Consider the following 16,078-nt stretch of genomic DNA (forward strand, 5'->3'; position numbering starts at 1 on the left):
AAAATATATTTTTTTCTATCTGTTTGTAACAGTAGAAGACAGAGCAACACAATGCCACTTTATAGAAAACTACAGCACCACAATAACAATGGGTACCAGTGTTCCAAGTGCCAGGTAGTGACTCATCCATGACCTAAATAGGCCTTTATCACTGTTGGTAGAGTAATGCTGTGAATATAATAAGACAAGCTGTGCTATTTTACTGTACAGTTGTAATGGGATGTGAGACAAGTGCAGCACTTACTGTGGAAATAATCAGCTAAAATAGCTTCATGTTACAGTGCCAACACAAATCTAGTACCAATTAATGAAAGAAATTTTAAGGAAATTTAACAATATCCATCACAGGGAGGTGAACTATCCTCAGGGTCAACTAAAGGACAATAGGGCTAAAGGCATGGGGCTGCTAAGGTTTCAAATCATTTCACTTCATTATCTCAAATAAGTAGGCCTGGATTATGGTGTATCAAAGGAGTGTACAATGTACATGTACAACATACTGAAGAATTTGCTGGTAAAAGTGAGAGGTTTCACATGCAGAAAATGTCCTGCGTTGATATGGGACTGCATGCAGTGCCACAGGCTTAGAGAAGATTAGATTTATCGATGCTACAGTGAATGCAAATTTGTGTTATCGAGGAATTTTTAAAAGATTAAAAATGGGGTGATGGTTTGGACAAATGAGTCTCTCGGCCTAAATTCACCTGGAGTCTTTCTCAAAAATGGAAAAGGAGGAGAAACATGGATTCATTTTCGGCAAAAAACATCTCACCAAATATTCACTGGTGCCTGTATTGTTGGATCTCTGACTGTTGGACAGAAAAAAATTCAAAGTGTCAACACAGTGATGAGATAATAACAGAATATAATAGGTAAGTCAATGGAAAAATAACAGAAGAGGGAGGCAGTAATGCACCGCGATTGATGCAAACTGCCATAAATCGCGACAGAGGAAGAAGATGAAGACGATGATGATGATGATGATGATGATGATGAAGAAGCGGTGATCATTGCACATAACGATCGTTAGAGGGAGACCATCCCTCTGTGGCTGATCCCGAACCGGAAGCAGGAAGTAGGAAGAAGTGCACAGCTGTGCTCCGTGGCTAACACAGAAGCTAAGAGGCTAACATCAGCGGTGGGGAACACCAGGGCCAGTTAACCAAACGACACCGTCCGTCAGCGACTTTGACACCTTGAATCTAACATGGGGAAAGGAGGAGGCACGTTTGAGAGGCTGCTGGGTGAGTTAGCTGTCCGTTTGTCAAGCAGGCAGCTCGTTAGCCAACTGTGAGGCGAAGTGCGATGTTTTCCAGCGTATTGTTTTGACAAGACGCCTGGGCTGTGGCTGCCAGGCCAGCTAATTTTAGCCTGCTAACAGATTGGCTGCTATTGTGTGGAGGCCCGTTTACACCGAATTTCGCAGTCCGGCTAAGCGGCTAAGTCACTTTTATTCGCCCTTAATTTAATTGATTTAACTCGGAATCTCAACAAACAAGCTTCTTTTGTGTTAACTCGGAGACAGCCGGTCGACTCCCAGCAGACGAAGTCACATCAGCCACACAAACGACTGTTTGGCGTTAGTAATAGGAAATGTAGTCATTTTATTGTGTAACTCGTACGTTCAGCTGTCCAGGTCAGACACAAAGCCGAGCATGACATTATCATTTATGACCTGCAGCCACAGATACATAAAGCCCACAACAGGTTGACTAGCTAGCTGCTAATTTCTCCCCAATAGAGAGAAACATTCCCCAGAATCAGAAGTCTTACCATTCAAATACACCCACGTTAGGTGACTGTGAATAGTTTGTTCCCCTGTCCAAAGATTAAAAAAATAAATAATAATAAAAATCCCAGTCATCATGCAGCTGCATTCAGGTGAATTCATGAAGGATTTTTCAAAATGGACGGTTGGAGACATCAGATTATTGAATAAAGAAAAATTAGAAGTCAAACAACTGCCAGGTTAAGCTGATTTAGGTCGTCTTTGGTAAAATCAGCTGCTGGTGCCACTCAGATACCTGGTTGATGATAAACCACAAGCTCACTTAATTAAGATATTCAAACTAGTTTGGCATTGACACAGAAGATCAGTTATAAAGTATACCTTAATTTTAGCATGATAAGTGACACCATGCTATAGTTGTGCTTATTTCTATGACCCCAAAGATACACTTTATCAATTCACCCCAAACTTTTAACCTTGAGGCATTTGCATCAAAATGAAATGTTTCAACATTTGAGACTGAATCAGTAATTCGAGTAGAAAAGATTTTTGGAAGAATTGTGTGTACAATTGCCAAACAGAATTCAAAAGATACTTAAGTAAAAGCAGTTAAATAACTTTAAAATGTTAAGTGATGGGGGAAAAAAATCAGTACACATTTGCAGTAAATTTCATTGAAGCAAAAAGGGAAGTCAAAGATGCTAACTTGTTTCACATCACAGTATCACATACAAAATCAGCAGATCTAAAATTTATAGATGTGATATTAATTAATCAATCAATCAATCGATCAAGATTGAATCTTCAACCATTTGTACTAATTACAGATAAAGCTACCAGTCAGCTGTTGCTGGAAACTGATTGGGAATCCATTCTGCAGATTTGTGATCTGATTCGCCAAGGAGACACACAGTGAGTTGTATCAAAATCTTTCAAATAGATTCAACTAGTTCAGACTATTTGGTTTAGAGTGTGCTTTTCAACTTGATTTGTTTGGTGTGCTTTCTCTTTAAGTAGTCCTTCTTTGTAAATGTCCTCACAGAGCTAAATATGCTATTGGAGCCATTAAGAAGAAGCTGAATGACAAAAACCCACATGTTGCCCTGTACGCACTGGAGGTAAGACCTGAACTGGAAACTTGGTGTTATATTGTATGTATTTCATGTGTGTTTAATACGTTAATTCTGTTAATGCAATGTGGCCTCCCCTTTCAGGTCCTTGAGTCAGTTGTTAAGAACTGTGGCCAGACAGTCCATGATGAGGTGGCAAGTAAGCAGACGATGGAGGAACTAAAGGATCTGCTCAAGGTCATTGATTTTATTCCTGTCTTTGGCTTGATACTGCTTCTCTTAAATTTAACATATACAGCTCTTATTATCTTCTTACAAGTTTCAGCAATTCCGTTCTAAGTACAAACCTTGATGTTGGAAATGGTCTATACTATGATTTCACTGAGGTGTTCTTTATCATTAATTAATCCAAAGATATTTTCTAAAACTACATTACTATGTACTAATGCAGTTCAGGGTGATGTCCTCAGATGTCTTTTGTTTTAGTCTAAGATATTCATCTTCAACAAAAAAATACATCAAGTAATAGCAGAAAATGTGTTCCTCCACTACTGCTTTCCATTAAAGTAACAAATCAGGGAGAGTTTTGACATAGTGTTTTCAAACTCTTCAGCACAGAGTGAATGTCTAAACATATTTTGGCTGTAAGCTTTAACAACCCACCCAAAGACTCTGGCAGTTCATGTTGGTTGTCTCTTCCTCATGATGTCACTGCCTTGTGACAGGAGCGTAATTCAGACCAAAGCAGGGGGACTTCCCATCTGACTTCTTGTCAACAACCACAGTGTTGTTTGATTCATTTTCAGTCAAATCAATACTGAGTTACAACAGAGCCCATCAGGATTTACAGGTGTAAAGACACACTTGCTTTAATCTGTGTGGTTCTTTTACCACCAGAAACAGACGGAACCAAATGTCAGAAACAAGATCCTGTACCTGATCCAGGCATGGGCTCATGCATTCCGAAACGAACCCAAATATAAGGTGGTTCAAGACACCTACCAAATAATGAAAGTGGAAGGTAAAACAACCTAGGCACATCTACTTTATTTGATATTCAAATCTGAAAAGATTTTAAATGTGATGAGAGACTAACAGGACTGTATTTCTTTTAACAGGTCACGTGTTCCCCGAGTTTAAGGAGAGTGATGCAATGTTTGCAGCTGAAAGAGTGAGATATTTAGTTTTGTCTTGTTTCTCAGGTGTAGTTGGGTTTATAGAGGTAGAGTGTATAAATAACATGATAGATAGGTAAAATCACACTATATAATGAAATGCCTGTCATACCACTAAGTTATTAAGAAGAGAGAATATACCATGTCTACACTGGGCTTCGGAGATTATAATGATATCTGGATCATGTTTGATGTGGATTGTCTAGGCTCCTGACTGGGTTGATGCTGAGGAGTGCCACCGGTGCAGAGTTCAGTTTGGAGTTATGACAAGAAAGGTAGGCTGGGTTTTCTTATAACTAGGGCACTTAACTATTTGCTTTCCTCCATTCAGTTACAGCTCTGTGTGTGTGTGTGTGTGTGTGTGTGCGCGCGCGCACGCACGCACGCACGCCTGGGTTTCATGCACAGAGGTTGACCTGGATTTGTGTTCTGTGTTTTTATAGCACCACTGTCGAGCCTGTGGCCAGATTTTCTGTGGCAAATGTTCGTCTAAGTACTCCACCATTCCGAAGTTTGGAATCGAGAAGGAAGTGCGTGTTTGTGAACCCTGCTTTGAGCTGCTTAACAAGTGAGTCCAGTGCCCAGTGTGAAGTGTGGTGGCCCTGGGTAGTGCTACTATATCTGTCTCCAGCTAAATACAATGATACTGATTATTTGTAACAGTACTTTCTGTGGAGCCTATGAACATAGGCAGGTTATTGTTCTCTCTGTTTTATCATGTTTAAGTTAAGGGTATAATGTTTAATGCACTGCAATGTCTAATCCCATGGCTCTTCTCTATCTAAATGTTGGTGTGTGGGTGTGGAACCTACTGTTTAATGATAAAGCATTGATATCCTCATTTAAAAATACACTGCAGTGTAAATGATTTCAGTTTGCATCTACTCTGAATAGTGCTGCAAAATCTGTTGCAACTCTGCCTACATATGGCAAATAAAAGGTTTAAAAAAACAATTAAATATTAGTTATGTTGACCTTTTGAATTAAGACACAGTCCTTATGTGTGATCCAAATCAGATTCATATCTGTCCCCTCACTACAACAGTAGTTTGTTTGTTGACAAAGGTGCTTGCTTCCTGTTTTCTCTCTTGTGTTGTTCTGTTTTTGGAGAGTGCTTGGTGTGTCAGGCAGATTGCTCTCCTCTGATTTACAAGGTTGTTTGTCCTCCCTGATCCCTTTTCCTCACCAGCCACCCCTCCCTCTCTCCTCCACTTAGGAAAGCTGAAGGGAAGGCACCATCTTCAGGCTCTGCCGAGCTGCCACCAGAATACCTGACTAGCCCTCTCTCCCAACAGTCACAGGTAATTGTTTAGACACTAGGAAATATTAGATGGTTCAGTTGGGGTCTGATTTATGGACACTCATTAATGTATCTTAAGGATTTGCATTCTACCCCGTTTTTGGGGGATGGGTTTTCCTCTCCTGCGTCTATGGGCTTAGATATTTGAACGTTGTTCTCACTCTGGCTTTCGTGTTTCTCGTCAGATGCCACCCAAGAGAGATGAGGCAGCACTGCAGGAGGAGGAGGAGCTGCAGCTGGCCATTGCCCTTTCCCAAAGTGAGGCTGAGGAGAAGGAGCGGATGGTGGGTAGCAAAGCTTAAAGTTTAATTTTGTGTTTTTAGATGTCTGTTTATTGAAATTAACTGACCCAATTCTGTATGTCTGCTTACAGAGGCAAAAGAATTCATATACAATGTATCCCAAAGCTGATCCCACCCCAGTGACTTCCTCAGCACCACCAGTCAGCACTCTCTACACCTCTCCTGTGGTCAGACTTTGCTCAGTCAAAATTACTTACACAACCAAAGAATTTTAATAATTCAAACACAGTTCAGTTATTATACAAGTTCTTAATGTAAATTTTATTGACCAGTATAAAACTATGCACTCTTTCTAGAACTCCTCTGCTCCGTCAGCTGAAGATGTAGATCCTGAGGTACATACGATGTCCTTCTCCACTTTGTTACATGTATTATTTTGGTTAATGGACATACTGCACACTTAAAATACTGATATGTCTTTATTACAATATTCTAGTTGGCCCGTTATCTGAACAGAACATACTGGGAGAAGAAACAGGAAGAAGCTCGAAAAAGTCCCACCCCTTCAGCCCCTGCCCCTGTGTCGTTGGCTGAATCTCTTCCATCAGTCAACCAACCCGTAGAAAGCCACGTTCCTGTTCAGCCAGTTAGCATAGTGGAGGTATTTTGAAATATTATTGAGTAGATGTAAGATGTAGTAGTTATGAGGTTGGCTGACACAAATGACCCTCTGCTCTTTGCTTCCCTGTCTTCTCTGCCCTTAGCAGCAGTACCAGAATGGGGAGTCAGAGGAGAACCATGAGCAGTTTCTGAAGGCTCTGCAGAATGCTGTCACTACCTTCCTTAACCGCATGAAAAGCAACCACATGCGTGGGCGCAGCATCACCAATGACAGTGCTGTGCTCTCCCTCTTCCAATCCATCAACAATATGCATCCACAGCTGCTTGACATCCTCAACCAGCTAGATGAGAAACGATGTGAGTTTTAGTGGTTCACAAGCATGCATACACCTGTGTGCCTTTCCTATGTCTACTCTGTACATTATTACAATGCCTATTGTTCTTGGCAGTGTACTATGAGGGGCTGCAGGACAAGTTGGCTCAAGTGCGTGACGCTCGGGCAGCTCTAAATGCCCTTCGTGACGAGCACAGAGAGAAGCTGCGCCGAGCTGCAGAGGAAGCTGAGAGGCAGAGGCAAATCCAGTTGGCACAAAAACTGGAGATTATGAGGCAGAAGAAACAGGTGATGGAATAAGTCCTTCCGGATGGACTGCAGATGGATAAATCATTCATTACTCTGCTCACACGTGTTTGTTTTCGCACCTCAGGAGTACCTGGAGATGCAAAGGCAGCTGGCCATTCAGCGCCTCCAGGAACAGGAAAAGGAGAGGCAGATGCGCCTGGAGCAGCAGAAACACACAATTCAGATGAGAGCCCAGATGCCTGCTTTCTCTTTGCCCTATGCTCAGGTACACACTGACTTCCACTACAGTGGTTGTGCCAACTTCACTAGTTGCAGTTCAACCTTGATGGTATATGCACAGTATATAAATGTTGATATTCCATTTAGCAGGTATTGTAATTAAACTAAAATGGGGATTTAGACACCACCACTTCTTGAGTCTTTCAGAGTAAATATATGATGATGTGTTTGCTGCTGCACAGATGCAGTCTTTGCCCCCTAACGTGGCAGGAGGGGTGGTCTACCAGTCTGGTGCTCCACCCAGCTACCCAGGCACCTTCAGCCCTGCTGGTTCTGTTGAGGGCTCACCTATGCATAACATCTACATGAACCAGCCTGGACAAACTGCACCAGCACAATACCAGGCCATGCCTAGTGGGGCCACAGGTGAAGGAGGCAACAAGACAATAGACTTCACTTCAGTAGCTTCAGAAATCAAAAATCTATTTCATGTGGTGTTTAAATATGGTTGTTTGCTGTCCATACAGATCCCAGTATGGTTAATGCGTATATGTACCAGGCAGCAGGTACCAATGGGCAGCCTGCTCCTCCTCCCAGTCAGGCTCCACCCACTACTAGTCCACCCTACTCCAACTATCAGCCCACACCCACACAGGGCTACCAGGTCTGTTTGACACCCATATTCAGTTTCTGATTGCTAAACACAGCACCGTTTGAATATTTAATCAGCTATTCCACTTTTTGTCCTCCTTTTTATACAGAATGTGGTCTCTCAGGCTCAGAGTATACCTCCCATGTCCCAAGCTGCGCCCGCTAATGGTATGGGTTACATGGGCTACCAGCCATACAGCATGCAGAACATGATTTCAGCCTTGCCAGGACAGGACCCCAATATGCCCCCCCAACAGTCATACATGCCAGGCCAGCAGCCGCCCATGTATCAGCAGGTCAGTGGTTTATCACATCCCTCCTGTGCACTGTAGAAAATTGGCTAAGCTGAAACAAAAACCTCTGTGTTAATCATTGATTGCGATCAACACTTAACTGCATCCAATTCATTTTAATCTTCACTTATCTCCCCATTCTTGCATTCTCATTCCTTAAATATAGGTGGCTCCCCCTGGTGGCCCACAGTCGCAGCAACAACAACAGCAGCAGCAGCAGCAGCAGCAACAGGCACCACAGCAGACCCCTCAGGCTGTGCCGGGCAGTGCGGAGGCACAGCTCATCTCCTTTGACTGAAAGCCCACATGCTGCAGGGTCTAACACACTACGCTCTCTCTCCTTCTTTGGTCTCGCCGCTCTAAATCTGGACTCTGTGGACGCACTCTGGAAATACACACACACACACACACGCACGCACGCACACACACACACACACTTTCTCTTCCACCACCACCTCCTACCTTCCACCTAGCTGTGTTGTTGTGGCAACGTGAAATATTGTGATAATGTTGCAAAATTGTTGCTCTCCTTGCCTCACCCGCACTGAAGTATGGCAAAGTGAGGTGAAGCTACAAGAGAGGGTACCATAACCCATACTCCCCCTCTATCAAGCTGATATGTATGTAGTATTTCCTTACTGAATTAATAACTGAAGCTCAGAAATAGTCAGTGGTAATAAAGTTAAAAATTAATAGGAAACTATGATAATAATTGATCCTTCGCCTCATATTTTTCTAAAGCAAAATTTGCATGGTGAATTTTTATTATTTTCTGGAATGGAAGTTGTTAACTGCAGTCTATCCTAACAGTTTGAGGAGTGATTGAGGGACATCTGTATTTGCTGTTGTGAGAGTTTATGGGTGTGGATGTAAAAAAGAAAAATGCTGTCTTGGGAGAGAAAGCAGGGTAACAGGCCTGAAATAAATGGCACCAACTCACATCTGTCAGGTTCACAGCTTGACATTCCAATTGTTGTTTTTTTTTTTTTTTTTTTTTTGATTGTTTCATCTGTTCTCATTCACACAAATACTAAAAAAAATGGTTCTTTGTTTTTTGTTTTTTGCATTTATTTGTTGTATACTGCTTGGACTGAGTGTCTTAATGTAGTTTCTGAGGTGTTGAAACACGTGGCAGGGATTATATACTGAGGGACGCGTCTTCTTAAATAATCTTTGTTGTTTCATCCTCCCTAAATATACTGTCATAGATTAAGTTGATTAAACAACATAACTGGAGACCGTAAAATGCCCAGTAGCTCTATAAGCATCCTACATCTCGCTCTCTTTTTTTTTTTTTTTTTTTTTTTAATTATTAAAATTACTTAGTCAGTGAACATAAGAGAAACATAATCACCACATTCTGTATGCATTCAGTTCTAAGAGTATCAGGTGAGGATATCTACGTAAGTACAGTTGGGAAATCTCTTCTTAAGCACGCTTGGCTCTCTAGAACTGTGGAAGTGCTTGCAGGGTAACTATGATGTCCCGCATGTATGTATCAAACACCAAATCAGTGATTTCTGTAACCTTTCAGTTGCCATGTGTGAACTTCTTTACTCCATAATACTGATCTGACTTAAAAGTAATTTTAAAATGATATTTAATAAATCTCTGGTTCATATTGTCCTCTTGCCTCATCTTTTTTTTTTTTTTTATCCTAGACACTTTAATAGACTGAAAAGAAACGTGTACATGGTACAACAACCTTTATTCTCCTAAATACAGTATTCAATATAAACTGAGTTTTACAGTGTCTGAATAGGAAATTTTTTTTTATCTCACATTGTGCAGTTTGGCTTTTTCAAAATTTTCTGAAGATGAGGCATTTGTAGTATTCTTCCATCTCGACCTGGGAATGAAACATTAAATGTTAAAATAGCTAAATATATATATAGTTATTGCTGTATAGTTCCCATAAACCACAATATGTGACTCACAATCCTCTCCATACGCATCCCATTTCCATAGGCCAGCTGTCTTAGTACATCAATGTCTGGAAGACCCCAGTCTGGATTTCTGTAGAAAAGAATTAAACAAGTTAGTATATATATTTAGTATATATTTACATCACTTGTTGTAGTACATAATATAACAGTGCATATAATTGGCAAAATAGATGTCTACTTACATTTTTCTAAGCTCAGCATCCAGAAGTTCATTGCAGCTTGGTGTAATGGTCCCATTAATAGCGTACACCTGAAATGTAATTAAGATTTAACAGGTTGTGTGTTGATATATTTGTTACCTTTTCACAATGGCATGATGCTATTTTGAAGGCAAAATATTTACAAAACTACTGCCGACATACCCCATATGTTATCAAAAGGCCATTCTGTCTGAGCATCTGACCTGCTCCACTGAAAACACCCTTAGAAAATTAGCAACATAAAATAAAAACAGGGAAAGAAGCCTGGATCAGTTTATTTTTGCTAAATAACTAAACCAGTGCAGCTCATCGTTATTATTCTCAGCCTGTTAGCACAAACGCTGGTTTCAGATTACCTGCCTATGGACCTACCTGTGCAGTTTTGAATGAGCTGTATTGCAGTAAGTTAATGGCAATAACAACGTCGCAGGAGTTGCGAGGAATTCCTGCCCATTTCTCCCACGGTTCACTGGCATCCAGGTGGACAGGTTGGAGCACTGTCTTTGCATGGGTTGCAGAAATGTATGCCTTGATACTGAAAACAAGTCATGAATTTATTTTACATTTTTAAATATTCCCATAAATTACTTTCACATCCATATATTGCTGTTTGAACTGTTGCCCATGAAGCTTGCTGTACCACTATTGACAAGGTCTCAATTGTAGCTAACTAACAGGTTGGTAAATGTGTCTGGTGTGCATTACTACTGCAAATGTTTCCCTGCAAAACGCAAACCTTTCCCGAGACTCCTCTTTGATGTCTGATGGCTGCCAGGTGACATAGGGCAGCTTCTGAGCAAAGCGTATTACATGCTGCCCAGTTCCAGAGCCCAGCTCTAAGGCAAACAGCTGCCTATGGGACTGGTCCTCTAAGACATCTTCAAGCACTGAGCACAGATCCTCCCAGTTTCTCTCTGCCTGAGGAGAAAGCAGCATGGTCTGAAGGAAAGAAGCAGAAGGACATGTCACTCTTATCTTGTGCTGCCAGCATATGCATTGTTTATTGTTTGTTTTAAACATCCTACCTTCAGTTGTGCTGCTTGGGAGAAACTAACCAGGAAATAGCATATTGGTAGAGTCTGGATGTGGTGGATGACTGTAACAGCAGATGGTTGCGGAGATTACCTGGTTAAGAGGATTCCGCCTGTGCTCCTCCCCACTGTCCAGCACTGGTAGAAGTCCAGGTGGGACACAGCAAAAAGGACATGCAGAGATCAATTAAACTCACATCACAAGGCTTTTTTGTGAATATGTATGTATGTGTCCCTCTCTTAATTTACACACAGGGATAAAAGTTGATCCATTCAAATTCAAAATTACAGTATGAGGAAAGTTGGTTGATTGAGTAAATCGAAATGAAAGTTAATTAATAAAATTGACTTGAATCATTTAAAGTGGAATTTAATCTATAAATATACAAATCCATAAATACAACCATAAATATCAGTATTTTTATAATATTATTGAGAAAAGACACACACACACATATTCAAGTAAAATAGGATTAAATATAAACATATGGTTATTGAAAGAAATGACTGCACCGATGATGCATTAACACTGTACAGACGCTGAACCTGTGTGACGTATAATGTATCCGCTTTATGTAGTTGTTTTGAATGTCCCTCACAGGCCCCCGTCCCTTCTCTAGCTGTACGCGGGGCATTGTGGGTAGGTCAGGCGCCATGTGCTTTTGAGGCAGCGGGGCTGGAAGGAGACCAGGCTGCAAGAAACTTGGCTTGTTCTCAGAGGGGCACCGGAACAAAAGGCTCCAGTTCGCGGCGGACATGTACTGCACCAGACGCTGCCTCCGGACCGCGCTGCGGGCCGCGGCCTCCACACACCGGTACGTCCCGGTCCCTGAGCGGGCGGCGGGTACTCACGTAACACCGGGGGGGAGGCAGCGCTAACGGCGCAGCAGCGTCCGACTGGCTGCTTCTTCAAGGGCAGATAGTCGCCGACTGCTGCCGGTGCTTCGGGTTGTGAAACAGACGGGTGTCCGTGCAGATTGTGTTAATAACGAGGGTGCCTTGTCTTTCCATTGATTTCCAATTTCTATTTGGCGTTTGACGGTTGTGGGTCCAGCGTGTTAGCTAACGTTAGCTCGGTAACTGCAGCCGCTGTTTGACGCTCCCTCACCGGCTCAGACTCATGACACCGTGACCCAGTGAGTGGTGCTCTGTGGGATATTTGCTCCTGCCTGTTTCTCTTTGAATGAAAATCAGAAGTGTCAGTAGCTGTTTATTACCTTCCCGTTTAAAAGCAACTGCTGCTTCCAGCCAAGGTCACCGAGGAGTGACTGGAAATGCTAGATGTTACTGGTTAAGTAACAAAATGCATGTAAGTGACTTACATCTCGTGCTTTCACCGAGCTGAGTCAGGATGTTTATTGAAAAGGTAAAAAGGATTTGTATTCCAGTTTGGCTGCTTCTCATACAGACCTGAATGCATAATGATCCAGTCAGTTTAAATAAGTAGTAGTTCATTTAAATGTGAGCTCACCCCTCAAATAAGTTTTGTGGTGTTTCTCAAGACGTGAGTGACACCTCACACACCAAAAGTGATATCTAACTGTAAGACTGAGGGAGACCCTCAGTGAGGTATGGATCAGAAAACAGCATGTTTGTGTATTCTAATGTGCCAGATGTGATTTGCCGATTGCCAACATCGTCATGTCATTGTGCTTATCTGTCTTGATTTTCCAACAGGCAACAGCTTCAGCGGCAGACGCCAGCCCTGTGTGCCCTCAGACCTCTGAAGACCAGTCCAGCCCACTCAGATGCAATTGTCACACCTCCATTAGATGGAGCACCCAAGCAGTATTCCCCCAAAATCCAACAGCTTGTCAATGACATAGCAAGCCTCACTTTGATAGAGGTATCGGACCTGAACGAGCTCCTCAAGGTTTGTACAAAACTGAAATACTGACTTCAACCTAAGTCAGGAAGAGGATCTTGTTATCCAGCTTTTTTCACATTGAGTCATTGTTTCTCTGTTTTGGTTGTAGAAAACATTGAATATTCAGGATGTTGGAATGATGCCGATGGGGGCAATGGCTGCCTCAGCTTTACCTGCAGCTCAGGTGAGGATTATTCCACAGAGAGTTGGCAAAATGTCTATCTAGAAACCAAACCACCTTAAGATAATAATAATAATAATAATAATAATAATAAAAACTCTCTGCTGCATCACTAATAGTCATGAGCAGATAATAGTTTAGTGCCAAGTGCATAAATGTTTCAATTTTCTTTCCCTGTGTAAAACTAGGCCACAGATGAGGAGGAAGCACCAGTCAAGAAAGAGAAGACTCACTTCACCGTAAAATTGACAGAATTAAAGGCAGCAGAAAAAGTCAAACTTATAAAGGAAGTGAAGAACTGCATCCAAGGCTTGAATCTGGTGCAGGTATGTCATCACTTTTGTTGTTTATCTAATTTAAAGGAACTCTGTAGGGTTTTTCTTATATTGCTGATATACACTACTGAAATGGTCTCTATCCTGTTCAGCTGATGAACATGTATATGGTGGTTTCAGAGTTTCAAATAATCAAAGAATCAGGTTTTATAAGGAGTAATGTAAAGCATTAGGATGAATGTCTACACTGACACATGCTGCTGCATTCCATTGTTTTGTTTTACAGTAAAACATTCAAGTAAATTAATCCGAAATACCTAATTCATTACTGTATTTTTTTTTTCTCTATCCTTCCTGAACCAGGCTAAGAAACTGGTGGAGTCTCTTCCCCAGGAAATTCGGGCTAATGTGTCCAAAGAGGAGGCAGAGAAACTGAAAGCGGCTCTGGAGGCAGCAGGTGGCACCGTGGTTTTAGAATAAATCCATGTGCCCGTCCAGTCTCCACCATTTTGCTGCTCATGCACTTCATCCTTCATTCTATTATTTCTATTTTTTACGAGAGGAGAGGACCCAGGGAGAAACGGAAAGAAATGCCTTCTGACATGAATACTGTCTCTTAACAGCATCAGGTGGGGCGGTACAACTCAGACTGAACTTTTAAGGCACACCGCCCTGCTGTTTGCTCATTCATGTGTCTGAATGATGCTTATGTAGCAAACGAGCTACATAAAAACTGGCCAGTGCGCCAAGTCAGTTGATATTTTTTTGTGTTTGTGTCAAACCTTTCACAGAAGGAAAGATTATACAGTAGAGACATGGTCACCATTGCCTACGTTGACAAACACCAGATACTGTATCTAGTTTAGGGAATGGCAGGGCTGAGTCTTTACATTGTCTCCACATAGTTAATGTGATTAAAGTTGAAATCTCCATAATTCCCTTCTTTTGTGTTATATTGATCATTGGGTTGATTCATGCAAATTGTGAGATATGCAAGCTTAAAATGTGATAAGAATGAAACTGAAAAAATAAATATCTGTTGTTGTTTTTCAAGACACAATGCATTTATGAGTGGTAGAGGAGGGAAGGAATATTCCCATGTAGAGTTTTCAGCCTGCATTTTTGCTGATTTGGACCACTAGAGGTCACAAGATCTTAAGATCAGACAGAAGGTGTCTGTTTTAACACTTTTGTTCCTTTGAAAATCTTTAAGATAAGTAATAATGATGCCAATCTAATGAAATCTGTCCCTATGTTCCCAAAAAAGTACCACTTGCATTTAAAAGATGTCCGTAAAGTCAAATGAAAATTTTAACTGAATCCTGCTGATCTCAAAACATACCCAGTTCAGTTAATTACTTGATCACAGGAAAGTAGCACATGAAACTCTAGTGGTTTTACAACAATGTGTTGATCACACACGTCTAATAGCGTGGAAGATATATAGAAAGATTCAGCACATGATGGAAATATGAAGTCACTGAGCTTGACAAGTTAAAAGACTGACAAACTGAAGGCCTTTGAGTCATAACAGTTGAGTCAGTTTGCAAACTGTGGGAATGCCTTCTTTGAAAAGGACCAATTTGAATGAACAGGGTGTGGGTGTGCAGAGGCCTTATTCTGGCTTACTTGGACATGAAGCTATTTCAAACACTTTATAGGACGTGAACGTTTCATGTTGGTGGAAAAAAGGATCTGCCTACCGTTGACTTGAAGTTGCCAATGATTATGAACTACCACCATTAGTGTGTACTTAAAGCTGTGATTGAACCCCACTTGATTTTGACCTGAAAAAGACAAAAACTGTGGATGAATTGTTTAGTCTTAATTGTATTTTTTTTTTTTATATAATTTTTAATTAAAGCAACATGAACTGCTTGTTGGAGGCTCTGCGGCTGCCAATGTCAGAAACCTACTGAAAGAGCATCACTTTGCTGTTCTCTTTCTGAGGCTGCATTGCAGGTGTTGCCTGAATCACAATGTGCCTGAAAAAGTGTGGGATGATGGATAGATGGATGGCGGTAAGGACGAGATGACCTGTAGCTACAACTCTTTCTTATGGTAAGCTGAGGTACAGTAGAACACCGCCTGGGAGACTATGGCAGGTGAAAACAGAAGTTTGAAACAATTTTTACATGTTTTACAAGGAGGGCCATTTACCCAGAACAGAATTTATTGATAAAATATAAGCATTAAAGCAAACGTACACATTTATACAAAGAAACCCTGAGACTGCACTGGAAAACTAAACAAAAATACAAATGGAAACAGTTTTGAAAAAAGGAAATACATCAGAGAAAACAAATCCTTGCTTGGATTGTATTTGTTGCCTGCAGAAGAGAACAGTACCATCATGGCCACCAGAGGGTGTGAAGACATCAGTTGTTGAGTGCTAATTATTCACACGTTTGCCTTCATTAGTCTTCATTGAAAAAGGCCATTTCTTACATCTGTGTCACTTTGCACAAAAAAAGCTGGTCAGCGTTAGGAGAAAAATAAAAAGGCTGATGAAGACTTTATGTTGCAAAGCATCACAGGAGGACGCTCAGCACACACCAGAGTGTAAAAACGTCTCGAATTACAATATTTTCCAACAGACTGAAAATTGGCAGTGGATTGAGAAGGCTGCCTGAAACAACACAGGTAGACCCATTCGGACCCATTCAAACCTGATCATATATTGACCTGATGACCT

At 41.3% G+C, this 16,078-nt stretch overlaps 3 protein-coding genes across 8 annotated transcripts; 2 read left to right on the plus strand and 1 right to left on the minus strand.

The window, feature by feature from the left end:
- The first annotated feature begins 1,086 nt into the window (after positions 1-1,086).
- On the plus strand, positions 1,087-8,191 carry hgs (hepatocyte growth factor-regulated tyrosine kinase substrate). Of its 6 annotated transcripts, none has more exons than XM_029508994.1 (20): positions 1,087-1,244; positions 2,557-2,641; positions 2,772-2,847; positions 2,944-3,036; positions 3,697-3,820; positions 3,918-3,970; positions 4,181-4,249; positions 4,418-4,542; positions 5,164-5,275; positions 5,460-5,558; positions 5,648-5,743; positions 5,873-5,911; positions 6,013-6,177; positions 6,284-6,494; positions 6,587-6,759; positions 6,845-6,985; positions 7,182-7,365; positions 7,467-7,603; positions 7,701-7,886; positions 8,050-8,191. In XM_029508994.1, exons 1-20 carry the CDS (start codon positions 1,208-1,210, stop codon positions 8,179-8,181), a joined length of 2,337 nt encoding a protein of 778 aa, XP_029364854.1. In that variant the 5' UTR covers positions 1,087-1,207; the 3' UTR covers positions 8,182-8,191. The 6 variants fall into 6 exon arrangements, with proteins under 6 accessions (XP_029364854.1, XP_029364856.1, XP_029364853.1 ...); XM_029508996.1 differs by having other exon boundaries at positions 3,703-3,820; positions 6,281-6,494; XM_029508993.1 differs by having other exon boundaries at positions 1,208-1,244; positions 6,281-6,494.
- A 1,493-nt stretch (positions 8,192-9,684) lies between these two features.
- LOC115047236 (methyltransferase-like 26 B) lies at positions 9,685-11,182 on the minus strand. Its single transcript, XM_029508038.1, has 7 exons — positions 11,055-11,182; positions 10,766-10,968; positions 10,402-10,564; positions 10,192-10,251; positions 10,012-10,079; positions 9,821-9,899; positions 9,685-9,732 (listed from the first exon to the last, which is right to left on the minus strand). The coding sequence occupies exons 2-7, from the start codon at positions 10,963-10,965 to the stop codon at positions 9,685-9,687; spliced, it is 618 nt and encodes a 205-aa protein (XP_029363898.1). The 5' UTR covers positions 10,966-10,968; positions 11,055-11,182.
- A 519-nt stretch (positions 11,183-11,701) lies between these two features.
- Positions 11,702-14,535, plus strand: mrpl12 (mitochondrial ribosomal protein L12). Its single transcript, XM_029508955.1, has 5 exons — positions 11,702-11,875; positions 12,738-12,933; positions 13,037-13,111; positions 13,297-13,434; positions 13,747-14,535. The coding sequence occupies exons 1-5, from the start codon at positions 11,817-11,819 to the stop codon at positions 13,861-13,863; spliced, it is 585 nt and encodes a 194-aa protein (XP_029364815.1). The 5' UTR covers positions 11,702-11,816; the 3' UTR covers positions 13,864-14,535.
- Positions 14,536-16,078: the final 1,543 nt, after the last annotated feature.

This window comes from Echeneis naucrates, chromosome 8 (assembly GCF_900963305.1).
Source record: "Echeneis naucrates chromosome 8, fEcheNa1.1, whole genome shotgun sequence".
Classification (NCBI taxonomy): domain Eukaryota; kingdom Metazoa; phylum Chordata; class Actinopteri; order Carangiformes; family Echeneidae; genus Echeneis; species Echeneis naucrates.

Coding starts and splice junctions, on each gene's coding strand:
- mrpl12 (XM_029508955.1), top strand. CDS start 11,817: ATGTACTGCACCAGACGCTGCCTCCGGACCGCGCTGCGGGCCGCGGCC. Junction 11,876..12,737: donor GCCGCGGCCTCCACACACCG/GTACGTCCCGGT, acceptor ATTTTCCAACAG/GCAACAGCTTCAGCGGCAGA. Junction 12,934..13,036: donor ACCTGAACGAGCTCCTCAAG/GTTTGTACAAAA, acceptor TTTTGGTTGTAG/AAAACATTGAATATTCAGGA.
- hgs (XM_029508993.1), top strand. CDS start 1,208: ATGGGGAAAGGAGGAGGCACGTTTGAGAGGCTGCTGG. Junction 3,037..3,696: donor AACTAAAGGATCTGCTCAAG/GTCATTGATTTT, acceptor TTTTACCACCAG/AAACAGACGGAACCAAATGT. Junction 7,604..7,700: donor CACCCACACAGGGCTACCAG/GTCTGTTTGACA, acceptor CTTTTTATACAG/AATGTGGTCTCTCAGGCTCA.
- LOC115047236 (XM_029508038.1), bottom strand. CDS start 10,965: ATGCTGCTTTCTCCTCAGGCAGAGAGAAACTGGGAGGATCTGTGCTCA. Junction 9,900..10,011: donor GATGCTGAGCTTAGAAAAAT/GTAAGTAGACAT, acceptor TCTTTTCTACAG/AAATCCAGACTGGGGTCTTC. Junction 9,733..9,820: donor GGATGCGTATGGAGAGGATT/GTGAGTCACATA, acceptor TTTCATTCCCAG/GTCGAGATGGAAGAATACTA.